Here is a 17,317-nt window from a genome sequence, read left to right as displayed (position 1 = left end):
GGTCCGCTTCCTCTCCCCTTCCCGGGGGTGCCGGGCTGCTTACCGACGCCCCGGGCGCCACCTCCTCGACGTCCGGAAGGTGGTCTAGGGGGCCTTGCCCCACCTCGTCCTTGTCATTCCCGTCCGAGGCCTCCGTCGACAACGACGTCGACGGGGACTCCTCCAACGGGAGACCTTCCTTCCGCTGCTGACGGCGGCGCTTATCCAACGCCTCGCGCGCAAGGATGTGCTTCGTGCGCTTCGCCGCCTTAGCATCCTTCCGCTTCTTCTGCGCGTCGGCGTGAGCGCGGTTAATCGCCCGCTGCCCCGCGTCCTCGGGAACGGGCGGTGGGGAGGAGCGCACGTCCCTCATCCCCTGAACAAACCACAAACGTGCATAAAGAAACAAGGGATAAAGGGAGATTGAGGAGGCTCAGAGGCTGCAGCGGCACTCGACTTACCAGCGAAAGAAACCCCCACGACGATCGCATCGCGAAGGGGGTCAGGTTGCCGCCCCTCAACTTCACATCTACCATCTCCCCCACCCGACGGTGAATCTCCTCGTCGGAGAGGGCGGAGGAAGACATCCGGGTGCCTTCGACGGGCTCACCCGGCCTCATCTCAAATAGCCACCGTCGTCGAGCCATCAGCGGCAGCACCCTCCGACGGTGGAAGGCGGCCACGACCACAGCGACGGTGAGGCCATGGTTCCGCAGCCTCGCCAGCCCCTCCAGGAGCGGCTCCAGCTTGGGCTGGTCGACCTTCGGGACGCCCCATTTCCATTTCTCCAGGCAACTCCCCACAATCCGCCCAGTATAAGGGGGAAGTCCCCCGTCGTTGTTGCGGAGGTAGAACCAACTCGTGTACCACCGGCGGTTGGAGGACGCGAGTTGGGCCAGGATGTAGAGGTGTAGGCGGTCTTGGCGCACTTGGAGAGTGCAGCCTCCAGCCCTCGACGCCTTCCTCTTGCCCGACGTGCCCGTCGGCTTGGTAGTATGCCCCGCCCGGAATAGGTGGAGCCACAAATCCCAATGGGGAGCGATCCCCAAATACCCCTCACAGACGGCAACAAAGATAGCCGCCTGAGCGATGGAGTTGGGATTAAAATTGTGGAGCTCCACTCCGTAGTAATGCGGGAGCGCCCGCATGAACCGGTCCGCCGGAACGCCGAGGCCGCGCTCGTGGAAGGAGACGAAGCTCACGACATAGCCGTCGCGGGGCCTCGGCTCCAGCTCGCCGTATGGAGCAATCCACTCCGGCCTACTAGGGTCTGTCACCGGGTGGAGGAGTCCACCGTCGACAAGCGACTGGAGCATCTCCTCAGTGACATCCGACGGATCCTAGGGGTCCGCCTCGACAACAACGACGTTGCCGGCCATGAATGCGATGGAGGAATCGGGCGCGGTGGTGAGTTTTCCTCCCTCCCTCCATGCTCTCGCTTTTTTCTCGCTTTCTCCCTAGACTCGCTCTTCTCTCCTCTTCTTCCCAGCACCCGCTGCTCTGGCGACGGCTCGACGGAGGAGGCAGGCAAGGTAAGATAAGGAGGGGCGAGACTCTTCGGGTATTTATGCAGGGAGGAGGTGAAACGAACGGGCGATGAAATTAGGGAGGTTTTCCCCGTCCGGCGCAGTTAACCACGAGCCGATTTCGGCGGCCCACGCGCCCACGTCTCCCGCATTAAATGCGTGAACAGTTACGTCCCGTCCATCACGTCGCGCTCGCCCACTACGGCAGCGGGCGTTGTTTCACATCCCCGTGAAACCGCCTCAAAAGGCGCGCCACCCGCGGCCGAGCCGATAGGGAGGACATTTCCCGCGGCCTGTTCCTTTCATAGGAAGGAATCGGGCTCTGAGCCCGTTATGATCCAGGGGTTCGAAGGCTGGGCCCCAAAGGGTTTCGACAGCTGCCCCAGGATAACAGAGTCAGGGGCAACTGCGGGCGAGCCTATACGGGGCCGAGACCCAAGCGAGCGAAACGCCTGGGACGCCCAAAGTTGTGTCCGAGACCAGCAGGAAAGTATCTGAATGGGATCCCACCGTAGGGAGGCACCGACCCACCGAGGCCCAATGAACGGCCTCGGCACCCACTAGAGAAATCCTCTGGTACTCTTGGAGTGTGTCTCTAGACCGCTAGCCATCCTCTAACGAACGGGGTTCGGACCTCCACTCGGACTACCCGATAACAGCTCACCGGAAGTGCCACCGCTCGTGCCCATCGAGGGTAGCGAGGCACGTTCCACCCCTCCTTCCGAGCGAAAAGGAAGCGCGAGGGTCGCATAAAAAGTCAAGGGAACCCCTGACTGCCTTCTCGCCCTTTGCAGAGGCTAGGGGGCTCCTCCTGCAAGTATGCCGAGACCTCACGACCCGGGCTCGCGCCCAAAGGGGCCTCGGCAAACAAACCCTCACGCGCGAGGGGCATATAAAAAGTTAGGAGAACTCCCGACGGCCCTCTCGCGCAGAGGCTAGGGGCTCTTCCTGCAACCTTGCCGAGACCAGAATGGGCTCCGCAAACTAATCCTCCGTCCGAACAAAAAGGACACGTGAAGACCAGATGAAAGGACCAGAACACCCAAGGCAAAGACAAACAGTCCAAAACCGCGCTAGAGGTTTCGCTACAAACACGATAAAAGGGCGCCGAGCCCGTTACGATCCAGGGGTTTGAAGGCTGGGCCTCCAAAAGGTTTCGATAGCCGCCCTAGGGCAATAGAGTCAGGGACGACATCGGGGCGAGCCTACGAATGGCCCAGACCCGAGCGAACGGTCGCTCGGGGCGTCCTAAGTCGTGTCCGAGACCGGCGGGGAAGTATCCGAATGGGATCCCATCGTAGGGAGGCACCGAGCCACCGAGGCCCGCGAACGGCCTCGGCACCCACTAGAGAAACCCCTTGGTACTCTTGGAGTGCATCCCTAGACCACTAGCCGTCCCCCAGCGAACGAGGCTCGGGCCTCCACTCGGACTACCCGCTAACAGCTCACCGGAAGTGTCCACGCTCGTGCCCATCGAGGGTAGCATGGCACGTTCCACCCCTCCTTCCGAGTGAAAGGAAGCGTGAGGATCATACCCAAAGTCAGGGGGCCCCTGACGAACCTCTTGCTCCGCGCAGAGGCTAGAGGCCTTTTTCCCTGCAGCCTCGCCGAGACCCCCGCAACCCGAACTTGCGCTTGGGGGCTTGGCAAATGCAATAAGAACTACTCGTTCAGACACGGAAATGAAGAAAGCCCCTGGAGGAATAACTCCACTCCCCCAGGGGCTCGGGGGCTACACCCGGTGGGTGTGCTCACGCGCACCCACCAGAACCTCAAAAAACAAGCCCCAATTCCTACGGAGCAGGTATGAACCAAGCCTCGGCAAACCCTCAGGGGGAGTGCGCGCACTCCCCCCGAGGCTCAGGGGCTACTGTCGGGTACCTTAGAATGGGGTACCCCAAGCAAAACATCAAATGGGTTGCCCCAGTCCCATCTAAAAAATAACGATGATAAAAGCAAAAAGGTAAGTCGTGGGCCCCTCCCCGTCGTGACCAGGCCCACTGGGTCCTCCTCCTCCTCGCCTCGAGCCCCGAGAAGGAGGTCTCGACATCCTGGCGAGGCTCCCCAGGGAAGGCTTCGGCAGGGAACACCGTCTCCGCCTCGCCCGAGGCTCTCCACAGAAGGCCTCGGCAGGAGGCGCGTTCTCCGTATCGCGCGAGGCCTCTCGCGTGAAGCCTCAGCAAGGAGCCTGATCCCCGTCTCGTGCGAGGCCCCATTCTCCGTGTCGCTCGAGGCCGGCTTGCCCGCGGTCCGTCGCCCCCCGCCTCGGCCGACCCTCCCGACAGCCGGTCACGTCCCATTAATGCTTTCAACCACCCCCGTGATCTCAGCCGGACAGCGGCTCAACGTCACAGAAAGACCGACGCGACCCGAAGTCGCATCAGCACCATACCGGCCAGGACAGGGCACGGCGGGGATTGCCGGCCACTGTGTCCAAACACTGTGACCACGATCAGCCGTCGTCAGCGCCTGGGACAGGATATGGCAGGGATTACCGGCCACTGTGTCCAAACACTGTGACCACGATCAGCCGCCGTCAGCGCCTGGGACAGGATATGGCGGGGGTTACTGGCCACTGTGTCCTACCACTGTGTCCACGATCAGCCGCCCGCTCAAGGCCTCGGCGCTGTACACCAAGGCCTCGGCACTGTACATCAGGGCCTCGGCAATATTGGGGTCCGCGCCTGCCGAGACCCCCCCCCCGCAGTACCAGCCTCGGCCCCGACCAAGTTTCGGCCTCGTGCATAGTCCGTCCCCAGCGGCTTATGGTCGCCGCCACGTCCACTCCGAGGCATTCCTGGGGCTCCCACGACGCACAGGATCTGATGGGACGACCACGCCGCCCCAGTACTCCAAGGATGGGCCGCTCCGACGACCACGCCGCCACAGGAACAGGCCACAGGGCTTGGACATGCCGTCCCTGTCGGCACGACGCCGCATAGTAATACATGTACTGCCCTTGTCCCCCCTTCAACTATAAAAGGAGAGGACTTGGGCCACTTAGGGGGATGCCCGGAGAACACACACACACGCACACCTTCCAGCCGCTTGAGAGCAACGTCTCAGACGGCCCCACGACACCCTGCCGAGACCTGGGACAAGTTCCCTCTCTCCCTTAGCTTGTAACCCCTACTATGAGCACTTCGGTGCAAGGAATACAAGTTCTATCCCTCAGACTGGACGTAGGGCGCCGATTGCCTGAACCAGTATAAACCTTGTGTCTCTTTGCATCACCATCCGGAATCGGGAGCACGCAGAACAAATTCACTAGTCGGTTGAGGACCCCCCGGTCCGAAACACCGACAAAAGTATAGATATATTTTGTGTTAACATTTTCTAATGCCAGTGATGCATAATTTTGTTTTTTTCCCTTTAATTAGCACGGTAATTTTTTTTGTCTTATTTAGAGATTTTTTTCGTTAGCCGAAAGAGTAACACATGCTCGAACCAAGATCCAGTCGAACTTTTAAAGGTTTGACCATCAATTGTTTGCTCAATACAAGAAGAGGTTTACTTTCATGATTCGTATTCATCGCACACTCCAAGTTTTTTTTGTATAATAAGGATTAAGTTCATTTTCAGCTGACAACTTCTGCCTTTATATAATTTTAACCTCTAACTACAAAACCGTCTAACTTAGGCACCTCAACTATCAAACCGTTTAATTTTGATCCAGATCCAAGCTTTTGGCGGACGTGGAGTTCGTGGAGCTAGACCGTTTCGCAGGAAAAATTGAGAGCGGAGCTATTTTCTGGAGCTACGTGAAGCTGTGCCAAACACCCCCCACATTTATTTTATGCTTTTCTATTATTATATTTATTGTGGTAGTATAACTTATCCAAAAATCATGAAATTTTTCCAAGACTTGCTTCTGTATAAGGTAGTACCAGTGAAAAATTCATGTCCAGAAGAGCATAGTATGCTGCAGTTATGATTTTATCTCCATTTGCTACTTATTTCACATGATAGGAATAGTGTGTAGTAAATGTACTACTGCTAAGTTTTTTTTTGAAAGCACTACTGCTAAGTTTTGTTACAACGTTTAGCTATTCTACCGTCAAGCAATAATAATATTGTATATAGTTGCACATGCTATGTTTTCAAAGAAATATATTACTATACACATACAGTAGCGGTGCACAGTATAAGGCTGTTTTACCTGATAAAACTTTGCGGTACCCAACAAAAGCAGGGGTACTGTTTCAGTTTCAGTTGCTATTTTTCTTACAGAGCCCCTCTTTGATTGAACAAGGAAAAACATATAAAACCCTAATGCAAAGAAAAACTTCTCCTAGAGACTTGGTACATATGTGGCGCAGGAAGCTGCATCCATTCGAACATTTCTTGGAGGACATTGTCCCTATCATAAACTCCTTCTAGGAAATAATATAAATCTATGTGGAGCAATTTTTACAGTCTCTGCAAATCACTGGACATGGGTGGTCTTCCTATCAGTTAACTTCCCTTAAGCCACCAGCACTCACTGAAGGGAACAGCAGCATGACTCACCAGTCTTGCAGGACAGTGGCGAAGGTTCCACATAGGGTGAATGCAAATGTTGTAATGACAATGTGAGGTTGAAAGGTATCCACTCACTTGATCAGTTAGCACTTGAGTCGCGAGAGCAGGCTGCCGAAAGCTTCCTGTGCAGACATGGAAAGCAATCATTGGAGATCCATATGCATCAGGAGCTTCTGCCAAACTCGTCTATGTTGTGCTGCCGTGCACCTTGCCAATAAGAAAGGCCCTTGTCACGGAACGGAAGACATGATCTCGGGCAGCATGGCAAAGCCAGGCATGGGCAAGTTATATCACCTCCAATAAAATCACTTGAAACTATGTGGTGATGGTGAGACAATGTAACCGATCATCTCTGCATCCAACAAATATGTGTCCACCGACCATCAAGGGAGAAGAAAATATGTCCCCTGGAAGTTTAATGGACGCCACTCCTTGGACCAACTCCTCAGATTTAACACCTTCACCAGCTTGCTCCTGATTATACTTAGCATCAGCTCTAATCCTAATGACATGGACCTTCCCGGAACTCGTGCAGATACAAGCAAATCTGAAGAGAAAAGGCAGCCATGTCATTTCCTTTACATCTAATAGCTAACGAGGCCCTGTTCGCTTCGCTGAAAAGCCAGGCTGAAAAGTACTGTTCGCTGATTTTTTTGTGAGAGAAAAACACTGTACCAGTAAGTTCGGTACCTCTCAGATGGTCCAGATGACTCTGATGTTAACAGCTCATCAACAAAAGCAGATGCAGTAATTGGATCCCCAGCCTTGTATACCCAAAGAAGGGCTCCAGAAACCTGCAGCAATGATATTAAGAGTTTATGCTACTAAGTTGTATATGAAACAATCGATTTCTACCAAAATGCAAGAAAGGGAACCATTTTTGCATCACTCCCATCAACTACTTGAATATCGTTGTCAAAAACTGTCATTCTTATAGAACCTAACCAAAATTAATTTAAATTACTAGGTAATACTCACTGTGAAGATAACCTTTTTTTCTAACTGTTATAACCTTTTTTTCTAACTGTTATTTGAGAAGTACCATAGGCACAGCTTAATTGGCTAGGAGTTACGACTGCTTTTGAAAACTATTACCAGCAACGGCCAAGTTAGCATCTGAGAAGTAGTAGTACTACATATCTTTTAACAAAAACAATTACCACAAATTAAAATTCGGAGGCACACCTTGTTAAAAAACATAGATTGGCAACACGAAGCAAACTCTTAAGCATGCATGATTGATTAGTCACTAAATTAAATGGTACAATGAAATCAAACTTACAGTATTGAAAGAGTATAAATTGGCATCACGGGAAGGTATAAGCACCTGCTAGTGACATAATGCGTAAGATTTGCTTAGTTTCCTCCAAACAAGGAGCATCAAATTATCAATGTAGTCAAGCACAAGCAAGTACCTGATGAGGGAGCGTGGGTGACAAACATGCACCAGCAAAAATAGGACCACCAACAGTTGCCTGGATTTTTAATAGCAAGTTATGGATTTGGACACTAATAAATATGTTGAGACTGCACTACACAAGAAAAAACGGATCAGATGTACAACATAAGAGTGAAAAATGTGCATTTTTACTCTCATTGAGACAATGTCATATAGTGCCAAACTAGAGTAGATTCTAAGCATCAATAGCTCTTTCTTTCTTACTCAACTATCCATATGCGTTTCTTTTGACTACAAGAACAAGGTACAGAAGAAAAATTACCTTCCAAACAATAGAGCCTTGTGAGTTCAATGCCATAACTAGGCCATTCACTAAACAACAAATAACTGCATGTAGCAAGTGTGATACTCAGCACAGCACATAAAAGGAAAAGGTATGTCCAAACCCTATGTTGGCCCAGATTGGCATGAGCCATGAGGTATAAAAGATGACGACATCTATATTCAAATTTTATTATTACATGTCATGCTTTTATATAGAGACTGATCAAATAAGGTGCGATTGAAGGTAACTGTACCTACAATCATTGACCTTGCCAACTTAAACATGATGGCATATAACCAGCAAATGATGATTGGTTAGCGCATAGTTACACTATGGCATTCAATGTAACATGCATATTGAATCAAAGTACTTTTGAAATATAACAGTATGTGTATGTATATCCATATTCCAGAATATCTACATCAAATGGCTGAAGAAATACCTTTTCCACTTTGATGATCTATGGCGAGAAAACCAAAAATTGGTGCACCAGCTTCGTATTGCCAAAGAACTCTGAAGGATGGTTCCTGCTCCACCAAAAGAAATCAGTGAAGACTCTAAACATTCAAATTCAATATTGAAAGGTCATTGATGTATTCATTTATCAAGTTTTGCTCAAAAGTAAGGACATCCCATGGAACAGACTGAGAAGTTAAAAATGTGTGCTTTAGACATTCAAATTTCCCAAAGTAGTCTTAAAATCACCTTAAATGATACTGCAGTCACAAGTCCACTTGCAGATGTGACATAGATTATATTTTGTGCCTGCAAGGAGGTAATATAGATGACACAAAATTAGTAGAGCCCATCTGTATATATATCTAATATAAAATGATTTTTGAGAACCGGTGATGATACCATGTCAATAGCAGGAGAACCATAAATGCTTCCACCACAAGAAATTTTGTAGGTACAGCAGCGATCTTTGTAATTTAATGCATACAAGTAATGGTCATAAGAGCCACACCTGCAAAATGTACACAGCACTGTTATTAACATAAAGATTTCTGATGCGGAAAATTAGAATAATCTTTTGTGCACATTTTATGTTACATCTCTGATAGAAGAGGTCAAATTGGATAGACCAGGACAGCTATAAGTCTTGTCTTTATCTACCTAGGATACTTATCTAGATTAGTTGGTGGCTGTGTCAGCCCTTATCTTTATCCTTATCTTACTTTAGCATCTCGAGAATATGTCGTAGCTTTTTAAGTTGCAAGCAAGTCACCCTATATGTATCCCCAACTTGCCATAATTGTGGTAAGGCTAATGAAACTGAAATTCTAGCCCAAAACCTGTGTTTTGGTTCTAACAAATGGTATCTAGAACCTAAGTTTACCCGGGGTTTTCCCCTTTACCAATCCTGGATCCGCAGCCATGTCCACTCGTTCTTCTTCTCACACTTCCCATGGCTCCACCACCTCCGGCGGGCGGAGCAGGCTGTCCCGGTCTGCGGCGGAACAGAGGGAGCGGCAGGCGGAGGAGCGGGCGGCTGCGGCTGCTCGGGCACAGTGGCTGGCAGCCGCCGAGCTGGCAGCAGCGCGGGCCGCCGAGGAGGCCGCGGTCGCGGCTGCTGCGGCTCAAGCGGCGGCAGCGGAGGCAGCTGCCCTGCACGCGGGAGCAGCGGGCGGCCTCGTCCACGAGCGGCGCGACGCGGACGCTGGCGCGGGCCGCGCGGGAGGCGGAGCGGACGCCGAGCGGGCCCGGCCCGACGCTGGCGGCCTGGGCGAACGGGGTGACAGGCGCGAGGACTACGACCGCGACCTCGGACGGGACTCGTGCGGCTTCGGCGACCGCGCGTACAACCGTGATCTGGACGCGGACGCGCGGGACGCACGGGACCTGCGCGGCTTCGGCGGACGCGAGGCTGGCGGCCGCGACGCGGAGGCGGGCCTGCGGGGCGCAGGGAACCGCGACGGCTTCGACGACCGAGGCGGACGCGACGCGGGCCGCTTCGACGGACGCCGCCGCGACTTCGACCGGGACGAGCGGGCGGCACGTGACGCCAACACCTGGCTGGAGCGGGAGGAGCGGCGCGAGGCGCAGGACCTGGAAGATCATGACTGAACAAATAGTAGACTTATTTTTACAAGGTTTAACACTTAACAGATCGAAACCTATTGACTCACGATGTCAAAGGGGTAAGGTATCTCAACATCTGCACAAGATTATAGACTCAAGCAACCAGGCCCACAGCTTACCTTTCTCAGTGCCGCAAACACCCTTCGGTTTTCCGGAGCTGAACATCACGTAGCAGAACTTCCGGCACCACTCGTGCTCGCACGGCCAGGCAAGCTCTTCTCCGCCATCCCCACCGTATTCATCCTGAAACCTGTTAGGATTGATCTCCCACCAACGGCCTAACTGGACCTTGTCCTCGCGCCCTGATCGGAGGCGCCCAATCCTACATGGTTGGTGGGCCCCCGTCGCACAGCGCTATAAAGGAAAGGTGGGGGCCGGGGCTCGCAGTACGAGGTTGACCGCGCCGCCAGTCACCCCACCGACATCCTAAACCCTAACCCGATCGAAAGTAGGGGCGCTGCCAGCGACGGGAAGTGCCACCGACGCCGGCAACGCCACCCGACGCTCACGTCGCCGCCGAGGACGCCACAGCACCGACTCCCGCTCCACCGACCGTCGCTGCCGGCGCGCAGATGGCGTCCGTCAACGAAACCCCGGCCGGAGCTTCAACAACTACGGCGTTTGACGGTTTGCCACCTATCACCTATCTCTCAATCTCTCTGTGAAATCCGAATGATCTATTACTGTGCTAAGTATCCCGATCCGATGAACATACCTAAGAAAACCTAACCTAACAATGGTATCAAAGCCTGGTTCGTCAAGAAATCAGATGCGAATCGGGAAAGAAAGTCGAAAACCGAACCCTAAGACCTAACCCTAATTCCCAAAATCAAAACTGAACAAGGGATTGAAGAAGGGGAAAAGGGAGGGTCGGATTCAAGAACCCTAGAACTCTAATCCGAAAGAGGGGAAAAGGGAAAGAAGAAAGAAGAAGGGTCAAACCCTAACCCTAATCCCATTTTTCCATTCGGATGAACGAAAAGGAAAACGAATCGGCAAGAACAAAACTTTAAACCTAACCCTAGTTTTCCCCATTCGGATAAAACCGAAAAGAACAAACTCAAAAAAAAGGGAGAAAGGGGAAAAAATTAGGGTTAGGGTTCGTCGAGGATAAACCACCACCGGCGCGGAAGAAGAAGAAGAAGCGCACCGGCTCTTTCGCTGGCGCTGGAGAAGAAACCGAGCCGATGCGCGCGGGCTCGGCCAAGAAACGGCTCGCCGGGCTCGGCCAAGAAAGCGCCGCGGCTAGGCCGCTCGACGGCGGCGTGCTCGCCCGTTGGGGAGCACGCGTGCCGGCGAGGGGGCCAGCGACGGCGCCAAAGCCCGCTCCGGTTTTCCTTGCTCGCGGCTGCTCGGCGGCGACTGTCTCCGCTGCGGCTGAGAAGAGGCAAGCAGCGAGGAGAGAGAGAGGGGAAGAGCCGAATGCCTAGGGTTTCTAGGGCGTCGGCCGCGGCGGCGTTTTGATCAGCGCGAAACAGCCGCTCGGTCGTCGGATCGACACGAACGGCCACGATACGCTGGGCCAACTCGCCGGCCCAGGCGGAAGCGAGCGCGCGCGGCGCTTTGCCGGCCCAGGCCCAGGTTGCGGCCTAGGTGCGGCCTGTGCGCGCGAGGCAAGCCGGGCCGAGCCGGTTCAGCGCGTCTTGGGCTGCGCTGGGCTGAAAAATGAAAGAAGAACAAGAAATTTTTTCTTATTATTTTCCAGAAACAATTTTAAATGCATATTTTGATGAATTTGAATGTTTTGACACAATTTTCTGTGCAAATTTTATCCAACGATATTTTGCCCAGAAAACAATGAATTTTTTAGTGCTTCTGGAAAATAATAACATGAAAAGATCATTAATGTTTCCGCTGTGCATGATAATTATTGTTCTCTTTGATTAAATTTGAACCAACCGGATAATTTAATTTTAAGAGAAATGAATTTCTGATAATTTTGATGCAATTATAATATTGTTATTTTCTGACCAACGTTGTTAATAACAATATTATAACTTTTGATCCATGAGAAATCGTGCATTAATTTTACTTCTGCCCAACGGTGATATAAATTGTTTTGCATGGATGAATTATAAGTTTTAATTTGACCAACGTTGAGTTAAAGCATGGAATTTTATGTATAAATGTTTCTTACTTACTCTGGTATAATTTCAGGAGGCAAATGCATTGTGAACATTGCCAACATCCCAACACTCAACGGAACCAATCACCGTGTGTGGCGGGAGAAGTATGAATTGGAACTTGCGTTGGGAGAGGTCGATTTTGCCATCACCTCACCGTGTCCTACTGAGCCAGAGGACCCGGTGAGAGGTGACAATGAATCTGACGCTGATTTGGCTTCTCGGAAGCGTGATCATGCTGAAATAAGAATGAAATATGACCTTGAACATAGGCAATGGACTCTCTCCAACCGCAAGTGCCTGTTGGTAGCCAAAGCCACCATAGAAGAACAGATAAGGGGCTCAATCCCTGAATGTGCTACTGCTAAAGAATATCTTGAGAAAATCAAGAGTCAATTTATTAGGTCTACCAAGGCCACAGCAAGTTCACTGATTAAGAAGCTTGTGAATGAGAAATTCACTGGTGGTAGCATAAGAGAGCACATTTTAAAGATGAACACTACAACATCTAAGCTAAAAGAAATAAATTTGAAAGAGGAGGATTTCCTAATTCATTTGATTTTTGCTTCTTTGCCAAAAGAATATGACACATTCATTGTGAACTACAATATGCAGCCTGAAAGATGGGGCATAGAAAGACTCATCTCAATGTGTGCTCAAGAAGAGGAGAGGATAAAGTCCTCACAAAGTGAATCTGCTCATTTTGTGAAGGACAACAAAAGAAAGAACTTTAATGGCAAGAATCCTAAACCACAAGGGAAACCTAAGTGGGATAAGTCCTCTTCCTCTAGTTCACAGGGAAAGAAACCCCAGGATTTTGAGAATCAGCAGTATGGTGGAGCAGAAAAAGATCAGTGCAAGCACTGCTTCAAGAAGGGACACTACAAGAGGGATTGTCCAGACTTCCTAAAATCTCTGCTAAAGAAAGGTGATGAATTTATTACATTTGTAGATGAATCTCTGTATTTATGTTATGATAAATCCACTTGGTGGGTTGATTCAGGAGCAACTACTCATGTTGTAAATTCTTTACAGGGGTTAAGTGGGACGAGAACCTTGCAAAGAGGAGAAAGAACGATTAAAGTTGCAAATGGACTGCAAGCCAATGTTGAAGCCATTGGAGTTTTTTCTTTAGAATTGAATAATGGTTTTGTACTTAGACTTAAAGAAGTACTTTATGTTCCCTCTTTGCGTAGAAATTTGATAAGTGTTTCGAAACTTGATGATGATGGAATTGATTGCCATTTTGGTGATGGCAAGTGTAAGATACTGGTTAATAATAAATGTGTTGGTCTTGCCTTCCGACAAGACAAGCTTTATTTATTATCTCTTGCTGAGAATGTGAACAATGTATGTGATGACAATGTGAATGATTCCCCATCTACGGATATAACTAAGAAGCGGAAGAGAATTGATACTGTCTCTTCGAAATTATGGCATTGTCGCTTGGGCCATATTTCGAGGGGGAGAATGGAACGATTGGTTAAGGAATCAATTCTCCCGCACTTAGAATTTTTAGATTTAGAGCAATGTATTGATTGCATCAAAGGAAAGTATGTCAAGAAAATTAAGAAAGATACCAAACGAAGCACAGGAATTTTAGAAATAATCCACACAGATATATGTGGTCCTTTTCCTGTGAAAAGTGTGGATGGTTATGACTCGTTTATAACATTCACAGATGACTACTCTCGTTATGGCAATATTTATCCAATTAAAGAAAGATCGGAAGCATTGGATAAATTCAAAATATTTAAAGCTGAAGTTGAAAATCAGCACAATAAGAAAATAAAGATAGTACGATCAGACCGAGGTGGAGAGTACTATAGGCGACATACCCCATATGGCCAAATTCCTGGACCATTTGCAAGGTTCCTACAGGAAAATGGCATAGTTACTCAGTACTCCACACCGGGGGAGCCTCAGCAGAATAGAGTGGCTGAAAGACGTAACCGTACCTTAATGAATATGGTAAGAAGCATGATGAGTTACTCCATATTACCGATTAGTTTATGGATGGAGGCACTGAAAACCGCCATTCACATACTTAATCGAGTACCAAGTAAATCGGTGCCTAAAACACCGTATGAATTATGGACAGGAAGGGAACCCTCACTTAACCATTTGCGTGTGTGGGGCTGTCCAGCTGAGGCAAAAGTGTTTAACCCAAACATAGGAAAGTTAGACTCCAAGATAGTCAGCTGCCATTTTATTGGCTATCCAGAAAGATCGAAAGGATATCGCTTTTATTGTCCTGACAGACATACGAAGATTGTAGAAACAAGACACGCTGTGTTCTTAGAGGATAACATGATCAGGGGGAGCATGGTAGCACGAGAAATCAGCCTACAGGAGAAGCGGGTACATGTACCCACTCCGATGGTTGAAGAACCATTCTTCACGCTACCTGCTGCTGTTGCACCGACAGTGCAGGACACTGTAGTGCCAACACCTGTTGCAAGTTCTCCTGTGGCGACAATGAATGAACATGAGGAACCTGTTCTTGAGGAACCTATCCTTGAGGAAACTATAGAACCAAATGTTGCACATGAGGAAGAACAACAACAGCCCAACATGGAACAAGTGCCGGAGGCACCTAGAAGGTCTCAAAGAATAAGAAGATCAGCTATTACTGATGACTATGAAGTTTATGAAACTAAAGAATGTCAGATGGGGGACGATCCCACCTCATGTGAAGAAGCTATAAGAAGCGACCACTCATCAAAGTGGCTTAAGGCCATGGAAGATGAATTGAAATCAATGAGTACCAATAAAGTTTGGGACTTAGAAAATATTCCTAAAGGAGCCAAAACAGTAGGCTGTAAATAGGTCTACAAAACGAAATATGACTCCTAAGGGAATATAGAAAGATTTAAAGCGCGACTCGTGGCGAAAGGCTTCACGCAAAGAGAAGGGATTGATTACAATGAGACGTTTTCTCCAGTCTCATGTAAAGATTCCTTCAGAATTATAATGGCACTTGTAGCCCACTATGACTTGGAGTTACATCAAATGGATGTAAAGACGGCTTTCCTAAATGGGGATTTGGAAGAAAATGTTTATATGGCACAACCAAAAGGTTTTGTCATAAAAGGAAAGGAAAATATGGGATGTCGCCTGAAGAAATCAATCTACGGATTGAAACAAGCTTCAAGACAGTGGTATTTGAAGTTTGATAGAACGATAAAAGGTTTTGGGTTTGAAGAAAATGTTGAGGACAATTGTGTTTATGCAAAGTTCAGGAATGGAAAGTACATATTCCTAATTTTGTATGTGGATGATATCTTGCTTGCTAGCAGTGATATCAATCTACTAATGGAAACGAAGAAATTCTTGTCCTCGAACTTTGATATGAAAGATCTCGGTGAGGCCTCGTTTGTTTTGGGAATAGAGATTCACCGAGACAGGAGAAAAGGGGTTCTAGGATTATCGCAAAAGGCATACATAGAAAAGGTCCTGAAGAAATTTAGTATGCATGCGTGCAGTCCTTCACCTGCTCCTATAGTCAAGGGCAATAGATTTGGGGAACATCAGTGTCCCAAGAACCAATATGAAATTGACCGAATGAAAGCGGTACCGTATGCTTCAGCTGTTGGAAGTTTACAATATGCTCAAGTGTGTACACGCCCTGACTTAGCTTTTGTTACCGGGTTACTTGGCAGATATCAAAAGAATCCAGGAATTGAACATTGGAAATTAGTGAAGAAAGTCCTACGTTATTTGCAGGGTACGAAAGGCCTCATGCTTACGCATAGAAGATCTGATTCCCTGCAGATAGAGGGGTATTCAGATTCTGATTATGCGGGAGATGAAAAAAAATCCATGTCAGGATATGTATTTACTCTCGCAGGAGGGGCAATATCGTGGAAAAGCTCCAAACAAACCGTAACTACATCCTCGACAATGTATGCCGAGTTTGTAGCATGCTATGAGGCAACGGGGCAGGTGAACTGGCTGAAGAAATTCATACCCGGATTGAAAGTGATTGATGATATAAATGAACCACTGCGATTGTATTGTGATAACAATCCAGTGGTACAGTACGCTCACAACAATAGGTCAAGTGGTGCTGCCAAACACATTGACATAAAGTACTATGTTGTGAAAGATAAAGTTCGGGATCATATAATAAATCTTGAGCATATAAGTACAGAGAAAATGCTCGCGGATCCGCTCACAAAGGGCTTACCACCCAACGTGTTCAGAGAACACGTAGCCGGCATGGGTTTAAGGGAAAGCCTATGATTCCCGAACATACGAAGGGCCCAAAGAAAGTTTACATTTCAAAACGGAGAAGTGTATTGTGGCTGTTAGTCTAACGGCACTAATTGCTATGACGATGGGACAGTTCTATGCACTAATCTGTGATGAAATAGGATGGAAGCAAGAAAAATATGAATTGAAAGTTTTGAGTATGAAATTAAAGAACGAAGAATAGATGAGAGATCAAGGGGGAGAATGTTAGGATTGATCTCCCATCAGTTAGGCCCAACGGCCTAACTGGGCCTTGTCCTCGCGCCCTGATCGGGGGCGCCCAACCCTACATGGTTGGTGGGCCCCCGTCGCACAGCGCTATAAAGGAAAGGTGGGGGCCGGGGCTCGCAGTACAAGGTTGACCGCGCCGCCAGTCACCCCACCGACATCCTAAACCCTAGACCCGATCGAAAGTAGGGGCGCTGCCAGCGACGGGAAGTGCCACCGACGCCGGCAACGCCACCCGACGCTCACGTCGCCACCAAGGACGCCACAGCGCCGACTCCCGCTCCACCGACCATCGCTGCCGGCGCGCAGATGGCGTCCGTCAACGAAACCCCGGCCAGAGCTTCAACAACTACGGCGTTTGACGGTTTGCCACCTATCACCTATCTCTCAATCTCTCTGTGAAATCCGAATGATCTATTACTGTGCTAAGTATCCCAATCTGATGAACATACCTAAGAAAACATAACCTAACAAAACCACCGCCGGATGCCACCGTCCAAGCGCAGAACAGGGCAGGCGCTGCTCTCAAACAGCGTGGCTCCTCACGACGCAACTGATGACACGACGAGCACCGCGTTGGACGCCGAGATGGCCGATGAGACCCTCTCCTCCAGCCATGACGGGTCTAGCGGGAGGAACGCGGCGCCGCACCTGAGTACCGCGAGGACGGCGGCGAGACGTACACCCCGACAATCCTCGACACCAAGGCGCCGGCGGCCCGAAACCCTAGCGTTCGTTCTGAATTCATCCCTGTCAGTCAGACACACGACTACAACAGGGGGTGCAAGCAAGCGGGAACCGTGTTTGATTGGCACCGTGGTCGATTGACGCACCTAGGTCTTGCTCGCGGTCGTGGCGGGTGTCGGTGGGGGTGCCGCCG

General features: G+C 49.6%; 1 protein-coding gene and 1 long non-coding RNA gene across 2 annotated transcripts; one reads left to right on the top strand and one right to left on the bottom strand.

Annotated features, from left to right (window-relative positions):
* Window positions 1-5,649: 5,649 nt before the first annotated feature.
* LOC136522831 (uncharacterized) lies at window positions 5,650-16,930 on the bottom strand. The gene is made up of 10 exons (XM_066516630.1): window positions 16,915-16,930; window positions 9,090-10,082; window positions 8,609-8,717; window positions 8,456-8,515; window positions 8,193-8,277; window positions 7,748-7,812; window positions 7,442-7,501; window positions 7,309-7,353; window positions 6,717-6,820; window positions 5,650-6,573 (listed from the first exon to the last, which is right to left on the bottom strand). The coding sequence occupies exons 2-10, from the start codon at window positions 9,809-9,811 to the stop codon at window positions 6,342-6,344; spliced, it is 1,482 nt and encodes a 493-aa protein (XP_066372727.1). The 5' UTR covers window positions 9,812-10,082; window positions 16,915-16,930; the 3' UTR covers window positions 5,650-6,341.
* LOC136522832 (uncharacterized) lies at window positions 12,490-13,202 on the top strand. Its single transcript, XR_010775984.1, has 2 exons — window positions 12,490-12,883; window positions 12,991-13,202. It is a non-coding gene; the product is annotated as an uncharacterized lncRNA (long non-coding RNA).
* Window positions 16,931-17,317: the final 387 nt, after the last annotated feature.

Source organism: Miscanthus floridulus, chromosome 18, assembly GCF_019320115.1.
Source record: "Miscanthus floridulus cultivar M001 chromosome 18, ASM1932011v1, whole genome shotgun sequence".
Lineage (NCBI taxonomy): Eukaryota > Viridiplantae > Streptophyta > Magnoliopsida > Poales > Poaceae > Miscanthus > Miscanthus floridulus.
Note: the sequence above shows the minus strand (reverse complement) of the source record. Positions and strands in the feature narration are given on the sequence as shown.